The sequence below is a fragment of the Passer domesticus genome, chromosome 1, assembly GCF_036417665.1.
Source record: "Passer domesticus isolate bPasDom1 chromosome 1, bPasDom1.hap1, whole genome shotgun sequence".
Lineage (NCBI taxonomy): Eukaryota > Metazoa > Chordata > Aves > Passeriformes > Passeridae > Passer > Passer domesticus.
In genome coordinates this window covers 26,710,831-26,725,091 of record NC_087474.1, presented here as the reverse complement: position 1 = coordinate 26,725,091, position 14,261 = coordinate 26,710,831, and the positions used below count along the sequence as shown (strand labels likewise).

At 39.2% G+C, this 14,261-nt stretch overlaps 1 protein-coding gene and 1 long non-coding RNA gene across 5 annotated transcripts in view; one reads left to right on the top strand and one right to left on the bottom strand.

The window, feature by feature from the left end:
• The window catches only part of LOC135295310 (uncharacterized), a 33,563-nt gene extending 20,157 nt beyond the window's left edge, over positions 1-13,406 (bottom strand). Inside the window, exon 1 of the long non-coding RNA XR_010357359.1 lies at positions 12,476-13,406. This is a non-coding gene — a long non-coding RNA (uncharacterized LOC135295310). The remainder of the gene's footprint in view (positions 1-12,475) is intronic.
• Positions 1-14,261, top strand: part of VWDE (von Willebrand factor D and EGF domains) — a 50,830-nt gene that overhangs the window by 35 nt on the left and 36,534 nt on the right. For 3 of the 4 annotated variants that reach the window (XM_064411258.1, XM_064411263.1, XM_064411257.1), the window contains exon 1: positions 13,614-13,740. The exons of the other annotated variant lie outside the window; for it this stretch is intronic. In XM_064411258.1, the coding sequence (XP_064267328.1) occupies positions 13,653-13,740 (88 nt within the window). In that variant the 5' untranslated portion in view covers positions 13,614-13,652. Of the gene's footprint in view, positions 1-13,613; positions 13,741-14,261 lie in introns of those variants that run through there. 4 annotated transcript variants of the gene reach the window in all.

Genomic DNA, 14,261 nt, shown 5'->3' with positions numbered 1-14,261 from the left:
CACACAGTCCTCCCAAAACTGCTGTGATGTGGGTCACTCTTACACAGGGTGCAGTTCTGCTAGTACAAGCTGCTCCAGCCTGGAAGCAGGGCCCCCTCTCTCCCCAAGGTCTCCCACTGGGTCACAGCCTCCTCCAGGCATCCTCCTGCTCTGATGTGGGCTCCTCCCGCACAGGCTGCAGGTGAATCTCTGCATCCCCCGTGGATTCCCAAGGGCTGCAGGGGCTGCTTCACCATGGTCCTCACCACAGATTGCAGAGGAACTGCAGGAGGACTGAAGCACGTCCTTCTCTTTCTGCACTGACCTCAATGTGTCCATGTTGTTTCCCTCACATGTTCTCACCTCCTTTTCTTCTCTGACTAGCAAAAACTGTACCCACTTTGTTTCGATTTTTTTCTTAAATATGTTCTCACGGAGGCATTACCAACATCTCCAATTGGCCCAGCCTTGGCCAGCAGCGTGTCCATCTTCAGAGCCATCAGGGATTGGCTCTGCCAGCCATGGTGGAATCTTCTGGCAGCTTCTCAGAGAAGCCACCTCTGTGGCCCAACCTGCTACCAAAAACCAGGCCATGCAAACCCAACACACAGATCCAATGCGTGCCAAATAACTTGGTAGTGTAGAAAGGGAAGGAACACAGCATGAGTCATTTTTGCAAAAGTCAGCATGAGGCTTTTGTATCATGTTTTAATAGGACTTAAGTGATGCACTGGCTTTGTACTGGTTTTCATACAGTGGGGACTGTGGGTTAGACTCTTAAAATTATGAATCCCTAGCCAAATATAAATACCTAGCTCTTCACTGGAAGTCAAACAGCTTTAGGGGACTTTAACATCTTATTTATTTTTGTATGTCTTAAACATCTGGTATCATGTGGCTTTCAGATTTGGGATGTTAAGATTATTGTTTTCTTATCTAAAGCTGAATTAATCCCACTTGAAATCTGGTGAAGGCATTGGTGGCTATCTAATTTGTATTTAATTCTTTCCTGTAGGGTCAGTCCTTAAGGGTTCTTTTACTTTCCTGAATTAAGGGCTATTGCACTATTTACCTTCTATGTAACATTTTCTATACGAAAAAAAATTGATGGTTTATATTATTAAAGACTATTTTGTTAGAGAAATAAAGTTCACAAATGTGTCACAAAAGTGTAACAAATACAGCCTTCAGATAAAAAGTTCTGTGTCAGCTACAGATGCACTGCCAGGTGAGCAGCCAGTGACATGGGAAGAACTGATGGGTGGTAAAGTTAGTTTGCTGCCTCACCAGCTCGGCTTTTAATTCTCTTTATAATTATATATGAGAACACATTATACAAGCAATCAGGCTCAGGGGAACTCCTCTTATTTCTTATCTGAATAAAGTACATTGACATTAAATAACTATCATGAAGAAGTAAGTCATTGTCTCCCACAGGAGAGTTGTTCTTTTATCTTGTCTCAGAGATTGATCATTTCAGAGCCCACAGACAGGTCTCATCTTCTTTACCATGTTTTTCCATTTACATATGCTAATGGCTACTCTGTAGATGGTACCACTTTCCTAAAGCCATTCTTACAGAAAATTAAATTTCTCTGAATTGATTGATTACACAGTTAAAAATGTAACTTTATTATAAGGTATAATTACTAATATGTGAGCTAACCTTGACAAAGTATAGCATAAGGAGTAGACTTAAATAAGTGCTATAACAAAAATAAGCAATACAATACATTTATTTTGATCCCATACCTGATGAACAAAACAGCTATTCTGCTACTGTAATGATTAGCAGTTATTCTCCTCAAGGAAATAAAATTAGTCCTTGATTCTTGTAAGTGAAAACATAACTGCCTACTTCAAGTTTTATAAGGGTATTTTAAGCTTTCTAGTGTAGTAGTCATAGATGCCAATACAATTTATGTTGTTGAATGAGGAGGAAAGAAACATATTATGCAGAAATTCCTCCTTCACTACTATGTAATTTAATGTAATGTTTATTTTCTGTGCAAAGTGCTGTGCATTAGGCTTTAAAATTCTCATATACATATCAAAGAGGAGGGAAAGAAGAAAGTAGTGTCTGTGTGTACAGCTGAATCTTTTACTGAAATTTGTATGGCACAAACATGAATTTCCAGAATCCAAAGAACTCGTTGGCACAGAGAAGATAAAAGTGGCACTACAACTCTTCCATCTGTGATGATTTGCTGTCTACAGTTCCTACGTTCAAAGCTCTCCAGTTGCCCAGCTCTACAGTTGTGCAGAGTTCAGTAACACATTCAGCAATGTTTCCCTCTTGACTTTGCCAAATGCCAGCTCAGTGACAAACCACAATCATATTTTATATATGTTCAAAAGCTGAGATTGCATTTAGAAGCAAGATAATACATTACAAGAGATGGGGAAAATAATATCCTTAGGAACAACTGGATAGCATTGTTTAAGAAGTCTGCAGTGGCTAGAAGGAAGAGAGGATAGATTTTAACTTATGTCTAGGGTTTCTACCACTCTATCATTACATCTATATGTAAACGGCATAAGTATATTTGAATTAATCAATGCTGAAATGGAATTGCATAGACAAGGTACTTAACCAGGCTGGTCTTCATGTTCCAAAGGAACATGTCAGTGGGTTTCAATCTTAGAATTATAGAACTGTAGAATGGCCTGATGGAAGTGACCTTACAGATCATCTAGTTCTAACCCCTGTGCCATGTACAAGGAGATGAAAATTGGACTGTTTCCATGGTCCTTCATCTGTTCTGTGATTAAACTGGACAATACTTTCCAGAGCTATCCATGTAACCTTTTTTTTGTGATTCTTAAATGCTACACAAAGAAAAAAAAAAAACCTAGCAAGTTTCTAACAGAATATTTTAAAGATCTTAGCAGAGAATTTATAGTACCAGGTCATGAATGCAAAAAACCACCCCATATATATTAAAATTTATTGTCTGTAATGTCACTTGCATTAAACACAAAACAATGGTATCATGCAGCAAAAATTATGCACAGTTGCTTTAGGCAGATTTACAGTTAAACCATAAGACAAAACAATAAGCCTATTATATCCACCAATATCATTAAGTATGTTTTATATGTGAAAGTTACATGTATATGCATTTACACAGACATGCACAAGTATATTCTTTATATGAATTTATATACACACACATGTAAGTTATGATGAACTGCTTCAGACCAGCATTGAATGGAGGCACAGAGATGGAATTTAAGATGAGAAGAAAAAAGGAAAAAGATATTTGGTGGGTTTATCTGTTTTCTAATTTGTAAACTAAATCCTAGTCAGTGGTCCAGAATATTGAAAATTGCCTGGAGCTTTGCTAGGCAAAACAGAATACAAGGAAGCAGTGGATAGTTTATAGGGCTGGACAGAAAACATAATGTTTTAAAATTTCCACAGAATGGTTCTAAGAAATATTTGGCAATTCCTTTCTCAGCTTGCTTTTTTTCCCTAGCAAGCTTATTCTTGTCATTACTATGTCTACATATGTAAGTTCATGAGTACACACATACACACTAAGGAGATTAGATCACTCAAACAAGATGATAAATCCCAGATGCAAGCCATGGATGTTCTCCATTTATACATAAAAGACAACCCCTTGGGGAATCTAGCCACTCTTCAACTGCAAAACATTTAATGGTGCAGGGAGAATGTGGATCCTGATCCTGCAAACACTTAAACATGTGCTGCAGTGTAAGCTCTTAAATAGTCTGAAGAAGTCAAGTGTGTAAAGCTAAGTACATAATTTAGTTGCAAATTGGAGGTTTTAAAACACAGCAGAATGTATTGCTTTTAAAACTGCTAACATTTTTTTAGCAATACCACACAAAGCAGGAAGAGATAATTACAGCTTGAAAATATTTTAGTAGAATTCTTGTAAAACCAAAGATTACAGTCAGAAGGGGCAACTGTCTTAACCTTTATGCTCACAGATGCCGAAAAGATGCTGGTGGTCTAGGGATTATCTCAAATACACAATGCTAAGACTCTGGTTGAACAGCAGGATGTCTGTTCTTAGCATGGCAGCAAGTCTGGAAACAAGGAGGTAAGAACATCATAAAGAGTCACAGATCTGTAGAAGCAGAATTCCTAGTTCTGCAAAACAGCAAATTTAAAAGGTCTAGATTAAGTCTGTGTCATCAAAGAGGAAATATGTGAGTAAGGTTTGACTGATTAGATTGCCTTTGCAGGGAGGGCTTAAAGAATGTTTTAACTTCATTAAACCTGCTGTTAATGGGTTGTGAGGTTTAAAATGACCCTTCATCCTCAAAATGAGGATGAAGCTGAGCTTCACATGAGCTGGCTTCTACATATGCAGCCGTATTCTGAAAAGAGAAGCCAAGGAGGTTATTAAGGACTGGGTGGGAAAGAAATGCTATAGAGGACATTTGCTTAAAAATATGTTCTTAGTTCTAAGACTGCCACTCTATGCAAGGCAAATAGCAATCTTTTAGCCTCCACTACATTATATTTCTGCTTGACTGACAGTCCCTGTTTCTAGGAGCAAGTAGAGAAAAATGAACACATTTTAAACCCTGTTCCTTTGTAATATGTGTATGCACAGACCAGTCTAAATACAGCTGAATGATAAGAAATATTTAATTGTATTAATTGCTTTTACTTCTAAACATCTTCAATTCTGAGTGATAATCACATTAGGCTAGTAACTAAACAAATCACATTTGCTTTATGACAGTTAAAGAACAGAATTGACCAGGGTAATTATTCTTTTCATTGGAATGCAGAGGGCATCAGCTTGGAATAGTCCTGGTGGGACAAAGTAGATGTCTTTGAAATACATTTCATCCATCAATCTGTACCTGAAGCTTTAAACTCTGATATTTTACATTCTCACAAGGGATTTCTAAGCATTAATTTCCATCACATTTCAGGGCAGGTTACAAAACAAATTTTTAACAGGTGTTTGAGGGCTGTTGAAGATATGGGAACTTTTATTATCCAGTGCTTTTCATTACCTTGTTTTTTTGTTTTTATATTCATGGACTGTATTTTAAATTCATGATAGTGAATTCTGTGAAAGTATTATATGCAATGGAGAGCTAAAAACACACAAGCAGGACTGAAAGAAAACCCACTTAATGCAAATTCTTTTCCTAATTACTGGAATTGCATAGAAATGAGATAAATACAGCAGCCAAATTTTATCAGGACAAAGTCATGTAGTTCCATGGGGCCCACCAGTGTAACAGGGACTATTACAACAACCAACATTTTCCATTCTTTTCAAGCTTTTTCCCTCAACTTGCAATCAGACATTTATGCAGTTTAACAGTATAATTTGGCTTTGATTTTTGCAGGTTTTTTCTGGTAACTTTTATGTTGATTTCATGTGACAGTTTCAGCAATGACATGCTGAAAGTATTCTCCAAGCCCCTGGGTGGTCTCTGAGCCATACAGAAAAGGAGTTGAAAACTGAACAGTATTGTAGAGCAATAGGCCTAACAGGAGATTATTATTAATAAAGCACATTTATTTAATTTTATATTTTCATAGCTCAGGCCTACAAAGATGAAGATTTAGAATACCAATGGCAGTAGGTTGCTACAGTAACAGTAATTCTGTCACTCCTTAAAGTACTGCAGCTCCAAGGTCTTCCAGGTGATGAATTTTACTTAACTTTAAATAGAGATATGGCAGGAAATTGGTCTGGTTTTTAGCAGCACTAGCCTTTCCACTGCTGACAGAAGAGACATAAGGGTTTATGGCTTTGCTCTAGTCACCTACCAAAACCCTCAGGTATTTGTCAAAATCACATTCCCTCATCAGAAAGAGCACAAGCTGCTGATATCTTCTGAACACTTTCAAGTTTGAAGGAGTGTTGTGTGATATCACGTATATGATGCCTTGACATTAGTAATTATGCAACACCTATGAACTCAGGTGAAGAACATTATCTTTTTTATAGCAAGGGAGGTAATTTGCTCCAACAGGCTGGAGCAAATCTTTGCTTAAGGAACACAAAGAAGGAGTTCACTCTTAACTCAGCTGCTTATGTGTTTTCTCAAACACAAACAACACTCTACCAAATGTAACATCAGCCATGATTTCCCTTTGTCAGGACCACAGATGTAGCAGCTCTGAAGCCAGACAGGTATGGTACAGAAAGGATGTACTTTTAACTGGAAAAAACCCCAAGAAATTATGTTATGAGCATAGGGTTTGGGGAAGGACTAAGGCAAAGACAAATGTCTACACATAGTTTTTGTAGGAGACACAGTTTGGGGGAAGCAGGCTGAATACAGCCTTGTGCTATCTGGAGAAATTAAGTAGCTGGTTTGTTGGTTTTTTTAAGTAGTGGTAATATCTCAGTCTAGATTTTATTGATGATGTTATTGTTTTATTCATTCTTGCCCTGTGTAATCATTGGAACAAAACTTGTATCATGTGAAAAAAAAAAAAAAGAAGCCGTAAGGATTTATTTGTTCCTCCACTGACCATCTGGCTTTCATTCTCAGATCTACTTATGATCTATTGCTAAAATGACAAAATGGAGATGATTAACAATATTAAATGTCAGAATACAAAAGTTATTTTTTTTTTATCCTTACTCAAAACTCTGTCTCCATAAGCCACTTAATTACCGGGTTCTGTCCAGTCCTATCTGGGTGCCAGAATAACATTATATTTAATACAGTTTCATATCAAAATTCCTAACTATAGAGGAAGAAAGGCAGTGAAACAGAACCTTCACATTACAGTTACATTGAGAGAGTTGCCCAAAATACATACAATTAAAATAATTACATAGCATTTACCATAGTTATACTGCCAATAAATGAGATTTAATATTTTAAACTAGTGTAATTTTTTTTCTGTATCTCTCTGTATAGCTTTCCTTTCACAACATTTCTGTTCTTTCTTAATGTTAGCTTAAGAACCTGAGGTATGGATTCACAAGCCAGCTAAGGTTCCCCTTTTAAATCTGGCAATGGTTTGGTAGCTGTTTACCTTGTAATTTTATGTAACCCTTTTATTGTATTTCTATTTTTGTATAGCAAAAATCAAGCTAGGTGTTGCTCAATATCAGTGCCCAAGAGGGACGAATACCATCTTGCTTAAAGAAAACAGAACAACCAGTGAAATAATTCCTTGTCCTGTTCTCACTTTTGTCCAATCTGATGCTTTGGTTTTCCTGAGCCAGAACTGTAGCTGTGTTTAAGACTTCTTCATGTCTAACATTTCATCAGATTAATAGCCCTCAACTCCATGCAATTAATTTAGCATCAGCCTTTTAAATCTGGTATACTACTGAATTATATATTAATATAATCTGGATTTTCAGATTATTTGATTTTTTAGAAATCAAATTAGCAACACTACTTCACATGAATTTCTAAAAGTTTTTGAACATTTTATTCACTTCTTTAAAACCAGGTCTGTGCTTTGTTCCTGTGTCAATAGACTTCTGTCAGATCAAGTCGTGCTCTATTTTTTTAAGCATGATAAAAATGAAGTTATTAACCTAAAAAACGGAGATGGCCACACCATTGTAGAGGGAAGTTAACAGGACAGAGATTGTCCTTCCAGTTTCTTCAAACTGCAGATGATAAAAACAATTTTCATAATTTGCTGTGCCAAGAAAATTCTATCTGTAGTGTGATATCTTACTCCTATCCAAGAGAAAGACTTAATTTTATCTGGGGAACAAACAGGAAAGATATTTTCCATTAGAGTGAGGCAGGGGGATATATTTTCCTCAAAATACTTGTTTAAAGCCTCAGCAAAGCCCACTGGGAGGAGGAAGAAACTCACATCTGCTTCTCCCTGTGAGGACACTTCTGTTTTTTCTTACTGTATAAAGATACACATGAAAACAGGCATGCTGGGTGAAATCCTCAGCAAAAACCAGTGGAATTTCACACAGTAAAGCTAATTGATAATCTCTGCTTCTGCTCCTTTAAAGTGCATCTGCTCTTACTGTTCCATCCTATATTAAGTCAATAAATACTGTCTTTCTCTACAATGCAGGGAAGGGCTCACAGAAAGTCACAGCCTAGCTCAGTGGAGTAGTTAAAGCTGAGGAACCCCTCTGCATGTGCTTGCTTCCTTTTATGATCCTCAGCTGTGAACTCCCTCCTTCCTAGACCACAGAGACCTTCTCATAAAGCAAAGGCAAAGAATGTGCTTTTCCTGGTTTGGTGAATGCATCTTTTTCTTACCAGGCCAGCCACAGGTTATTTGTTTTTATATTCAGGGTTATAAAATAGCCATGGCTTGTGTGTAGGATGTGCCCCTTATCAGGGGTGCCGTGTCTGTATTTGGACACAGCCAGAGGTGGCTGCTCAGTGACCTTACTGACTCACTACCCAGGAAGATGTTCCCACATATGAAGTAAAAGCTAGGAGGAGAAATGATAGGCTCAGAAAGAAGGAACACAGCTTTTAGCTGGGAATCCCACTAGGATGAGGGATTTGGGAAATTTTTAATCCCCCTTCTTCTTGTGGGATTTTACTAAGACACATTTTAGTGTCTACATGATCAAAGCTTTTGGTATTAACAAAGGTAGTTGAGAAAGAAGAAAGAGAAGAATTTGAGAAAAATATTCTATTATTTGTTTCTCATCTGCATAGGTTAAATATTTTAAGAATATTTTTTCTCATTTGCATCTTAGAAGACCACATAACTTAGTCAAGACTTTTATCCAGTAATGTTAATTATTTATTTTAATTTTAATTTTTTTATTAGAATAGTGGTGCAAATACAAATAGATGAAAGCCAGTAAGTATGAATTACACTATTACCTAAAAGATCAACATTTTGCACCTTACTCAAGTAGCGTTTATTCTATATAGGGTAAAGAATTAATTCTATGGTGTCCTACTTTTTAAAGATTGCTACTAAGTGAGCTGTACACACACAAAGACAAACTGCATGGGAGACAGAGAGAGTTGAAATAGTAGTTGAGACTTGTATCATATTCAGCTTATCAATGTAATTACATGTTGGTGCTACATTTCAGTATGCATAAAACAAAGATTATTCCATTAATATTCCACTAGCCAAGGGACTTCCTAGATTTCAAAATATTCTGGCACATTTTGAGTAAATACAGCTGACAGACCATGAAATAAGGATATAAAAATAGTTGAGAAAAATAAAGGAGTAAGTGGTTGATCCAAAGATGATTAAGTTAATAGAAAGCTTAACACTGATTTTATTTGACTCTTATTAACTCCTGGAGACAGATCTCCCATGATTTACATTAAGTCTTATACTGCTTATCAAAGCCAAATTACATTAGATTTTTAAACTGAAGTCCTTTACTGCATAAGTCAAAATAGTATATACAAGAGGTCAAATATAAAAGAGAATTAGGGACTAAAAGATACTAAAGATGTCATTACCTCTGAAAGTTAAACAGACTGTCAATGCTGAGTACATTTACATGGCAGTTTAAAAAATACCCTCTACAAATTTTAAAAGCATTTTGGAAAACAAATGTCACTCAAAAGCCCCTCAGTTTTCTGAAAAGGCCGCCAGCAGAATAAACATGAGTAAAGTTAACCTCTTGTGATGCTGCAATATCAGTCACAGAATGACCAAAATGAATAAATGCACACGACCATTACCTATTCTCTGTTTCTATTTATTTGGTGTCAAAGATAGGAAGGGGGATAGAATCAAATCTCTCATTCTGAACTGGAACAGGCAATGCGTCTTAGTGTGTCTTCCTATGTTTTAGTGATGTTTCAGGACATTAGTTTCAGAGCTGCTAAACCATGTTTTTAAATCAAATGAACCTCAGCTAAGTTAAAAGTCACACAACCTACAATTTGAAGGAAAGATTGGAATTTGACTTTAAGGGCAGAATTGATTAGGCAAAGAATGTTAACAATTTATTGCTTTAGAAAGGACGAGTTCACCTACCATTCACATACATGAACTGGCACAAGCAAAAATAAATTAATTTTACACAAAGGAAGAACTAAAAACATTAAGGGGAAAATGCAACAAAACTCATCCCTCTCTGATACTTTTAGATCTGCCCAGGGCTGCAGGCTATCTCTCAGCCATCTGCTCCTTGCAGGAGGGGTGTTATCTCCTGAAGGCAACTCTTTCCAAACATTCAGCACTTGGCAATACTGCAATAACCCTTTGAAGCTTTGCAGGGAAATTTCTCCCAGCTTCCAGGTTCTGCTCACAGCTTTATTTGGAGTTATCATCCAGGCTCTATTTCTGCACAGATAACAAATATAGCAACATAGATTTAAAGGGCTTATTGAGATTTACCTTGCCTTACACTACAGACATGCTTAATGGTACAGCATGAAAGATTCATTTAAGAAAGACTTCCATTTGTACTCTTAGCTACACAGTTGGAAAGAAAAGATTTATAATTAGTTAGATACAGTTGGCAATTTTAGCTTAAGCTTAATCAGATTCTTCTCTAAGGGTTTACCTGAGTTTTCAAAACCTGGCTAAGGACTTCTGAGTGTCAGAGAGAGCAAATCCCAAAGTGTCAGACCTGGGGATTCGTTGTTCAGGACAGCATCCACCTACCCAGCTGTCTTCAGCTCTCAGCCTCTGCTTCCCCCTGCTTGTGCCTTACCATTCACAATAATTACTTATTATTCCAAGGAGCCTACCATAAGTACTGCCTTTCTTACAGGTGATCCCCTTATTTACCTTCAAGTTGAGGGTTTGGATACAACTAGAAAAAAAAAATATTGTGGCTTTGTCTAGAAATAACTACTTTTAAAACTCAAGGTGATTCTTCATTTCCAGTTTACACCTGAGCAGCTATGCACACCTATTTGTACACATTTTGGCAAACACTGCTGATTGTTGTTTTTAGCTTAGTTACCAAAAATAATCCTTAATCAACCTGCTAGCCACTTGGCTGCTGCTCACTCTGAACTGTTCCCCTAAATGGAATGTGAGATAATGACATCTTGTTAAAGAATGTATAGATTGTATTTTGTATACATTAAGTTAATGATCTGAGGTGTACTGCCACAAACATCCCACTGGCATGTTAGCAATGGAAGTGTCAGATGACAAAATTCTGATGTTGGCTGTGCTTATGAGAAAATTCCCTTTTTTCCCTTGTTGTTTTTTTTTTTTTTTTTCCCTGGGATTCCTGTTACCCATACACACATGCTGGAGCTGCACAGTCATGAACTTACACAGATAACCCTTAAACCAGAACCATCTAGCTGCAGATCCAAGAACTTAGCATCAGCAGAGCCGCCTTCTTTGTTATCTGCATTTTTTAACTGAAATTTCAGCATTGCCTAAGCCGTGTTCCTTGTCATCCAACACCTCTTTTTTCATCAATTTATCACTGTGCTCTTCCCTGTCTTATGAGACAGTCATGAGTCAGCAAAGCACTTCTGCTCAGGCTTTGTTCAAATAATTAATTTAATTTATTCATAGACAGGACTTCAGAATCCACCTTAAAATAAATATATATTTAAAAGCTTCACCAAACAGGCTGAGATTACTAAACTCTAAGTTAGCTTTGGAATAATTTTCAAACTCAACCTTAAATCTTTCTTTCTTTCTTTCATTGTTAATCATAAAATTCACTCTGGGAAATGCTGTTTTGTGCTGCAGTGTCTAAATGCTCCCTAGAATTGATATCATAGTTCCTTGTGCCATGTTTTCAGTGGAATATTAAGCAATGACTTGGACTACATAACCATGATGGAATCTTAAATTCTTCATTCAACACTCTTGGTTTTCCTCCCAAACATCCTGCTATTTAATAATATACACATACAAAATTGCAGTTTGACTTCACATTCCATTATAAATGAAAGACATGTTTTCAGTAGTGCAACACAATCTTACCTAGCCTATGATTTACTTAATTGAAGCTATGGAAATAACTGACAGAAACTATCTGAAATTCAACCTGCTGGAAAGCCCTACTCTCCTACGATAAGCCTGAGACTGCCCTAGAATTACTTTCGTTTTCCATAAATTCACTGTCACTGACACAACTCTGTTACCATGAGTGCCAAGTACGACTTTTGGCAAGCTGTCAGCTCTTTTAACCACAATATGCTCTTTCTCTGCTGTCACTGTAAGAGGCTACAAGGCTGATAGTAGCAGAGGGAGCTGGCAGAGGAAAACCAGTCTAGAAAAGATGAAAGGTGCCTGTACTCCAGCAGCCTCCTCTCTCTATCCCCTGAATGATCCATGACAAAAGGTGTTAATCCTCCTGTAAATACCATTCCATCATTACTAGCAGGGGTCAAAGAAGTAGCTTAATGTTTAAATTTTGTCAAAGCTTCTCACATCTCTCTTTCTAGCTCTTGACTTTGTAACTTGTTTTGTAAAATATCTTTTTCAATACTTTTGTTTTCTTTATAAACTTGTGCTTTGGGAAAAAAAGAGAAGTAAAGCCCAAACTAATTTCAGACATATGCAGTATTTCAGGATAAAAGTTTGTCATATGTGCTGGCAACCGAAAGAGTTGAGTAAACAATTAAGAAAACTTACTGTTAAAATTTCCCTGAATTTTTAGGACAACAGTATCTTCCTTAGGCAGGAATCCAAGGCACCAGATTCAATTCTCAGGCTGTGAGAATTCCAGTGATTCCTTTCAAAAACTCACTGCCATCATAGAGCTGAACTGTTTCTTGCAATGAAGAAGCTCAGGGTATGTGAACAAAAGATGACTGAGGTTACCCCAACAAGAGGCTGATGTGTCTCTGCCTTGACTCCAAACCCTGCTACCTTTTCCTGCAGGGAAAGCTACTCTGCAACGAGCCATCCAGGTCAGTACCTCTGGAAGCAGTCTTTGCTGACCATTGTAGCCTGGCAGATGTTCAGTGGAGGGCAGTAAGGTGCATTTTAGTGCCAGCAACTTTTATTTTTCAGACTTAGGCCTACATTTGCTACAGAGATTGTGAAACATTTCTGTGGACTGCTCTACTGCTTGGTGTGTGCAAAGTAGTTCAATGAGTGCACAACTTCAGCCCTACAGTGGAAAATACCAGCACTGACAAATCTTAAATGCTGAGATTTGTCCTGCTCTTTCTCCTCTGACAGACGCCTCTGAAGAGGAGCATCTCTTAGTAAATCTTGAAGCTTGGGCTGTTGGAACTGTTAAATATTTGCTAAATTCAGTCTGCATTAATTGTAATGAAGATTCAATAAAGGTTAAGGAAATATAAAACACTCTTGGTGGTCTATTGAAGGACCAATTTGAAACCGTCTCTTCTTCAGCATTTTACTGTACATCTGAAAATAAATACAGCTTTGGATTGTAGGGCAATAGGGCATTGCTCACACTGCCGACCTGCTTTGGGTCTCTTTGGATCTCTTTCGGATATGGACAAGCATCTTCACAGGGCCCAGACAAGAACCAAGGACTGTTTCGCTCGTTTTCTTGCAGCGAAGCCCCTCGAGGGAGGCTGGGGCAGGGGACGCCAGAGCGGCCCGGCTACAGGCCCCCGGCTGTGGCGGCCCCCGGCCGGGCCGGGGCTCGGACACCCCTCGGCGGGGCCGGGCCGGGCCGGGCCGGGGGCGGGCCGAGGCCCCCGAGGGAGGGGCTGCGCGGAGGAGCGGGCTGGGCGCGGGGACGGCCACAGGCACCGGGAGCCGCCACAGGCACCGGGAGCCGCCGGCGGGCCGGGAGCGATCGCGGCTGGGAACGGAGCGGAGCGGCGGGGCCATGCCGGGGGCCGCGCCCGTAGCCCCGCGCCTCTGGCTCGGCGCGGCCGTGCTGGGCTGGCTGGCGGCGGCCGGGGCCCGCCGGAGAGGTAAGGGACCTCGGGCACAGGGAAGGGCAGGTGAGCGGGCCGGAGGGGCGGCGGCTGCTGCGGGGGACAGCGCCGGGCTCCCCCGGGCCCGCGCACCGCCCGGCGCCGGGGCTGCGTGCCGCAGGTGTCATGGAGCAGGCTGAGCTCTGTACCTGCCGAAGGAGGAACTGCCCTTGTCACAGCGCCCCTGTGGGGAAATCCTGCCGAGGGCAGCTCCAAGAGCGAGGCTGCTGGGTCTGCCGCCCTCTCGCCTGTGCTGGAGCACAGGCAGTGCCTTGGCACATCCTTACCTGGCACCTCTGCTACACCCGTGTCTGGATAGCTTCAGTTTTCGGATAGAAACTCTACATCAAGTGTAGATACAATAACGCATTGCAATGAGAACTCCTAGAAAACCCTCTGTAAACATGTATTTTACACTTTCATAAAAGTTATGCGATTATTTACTACCTTTGCAAAGCACCTCATAGGGTGCGAACAGAAGTGGCTGAAAAGTGTTTCAACACCCAATCTAATGAGGT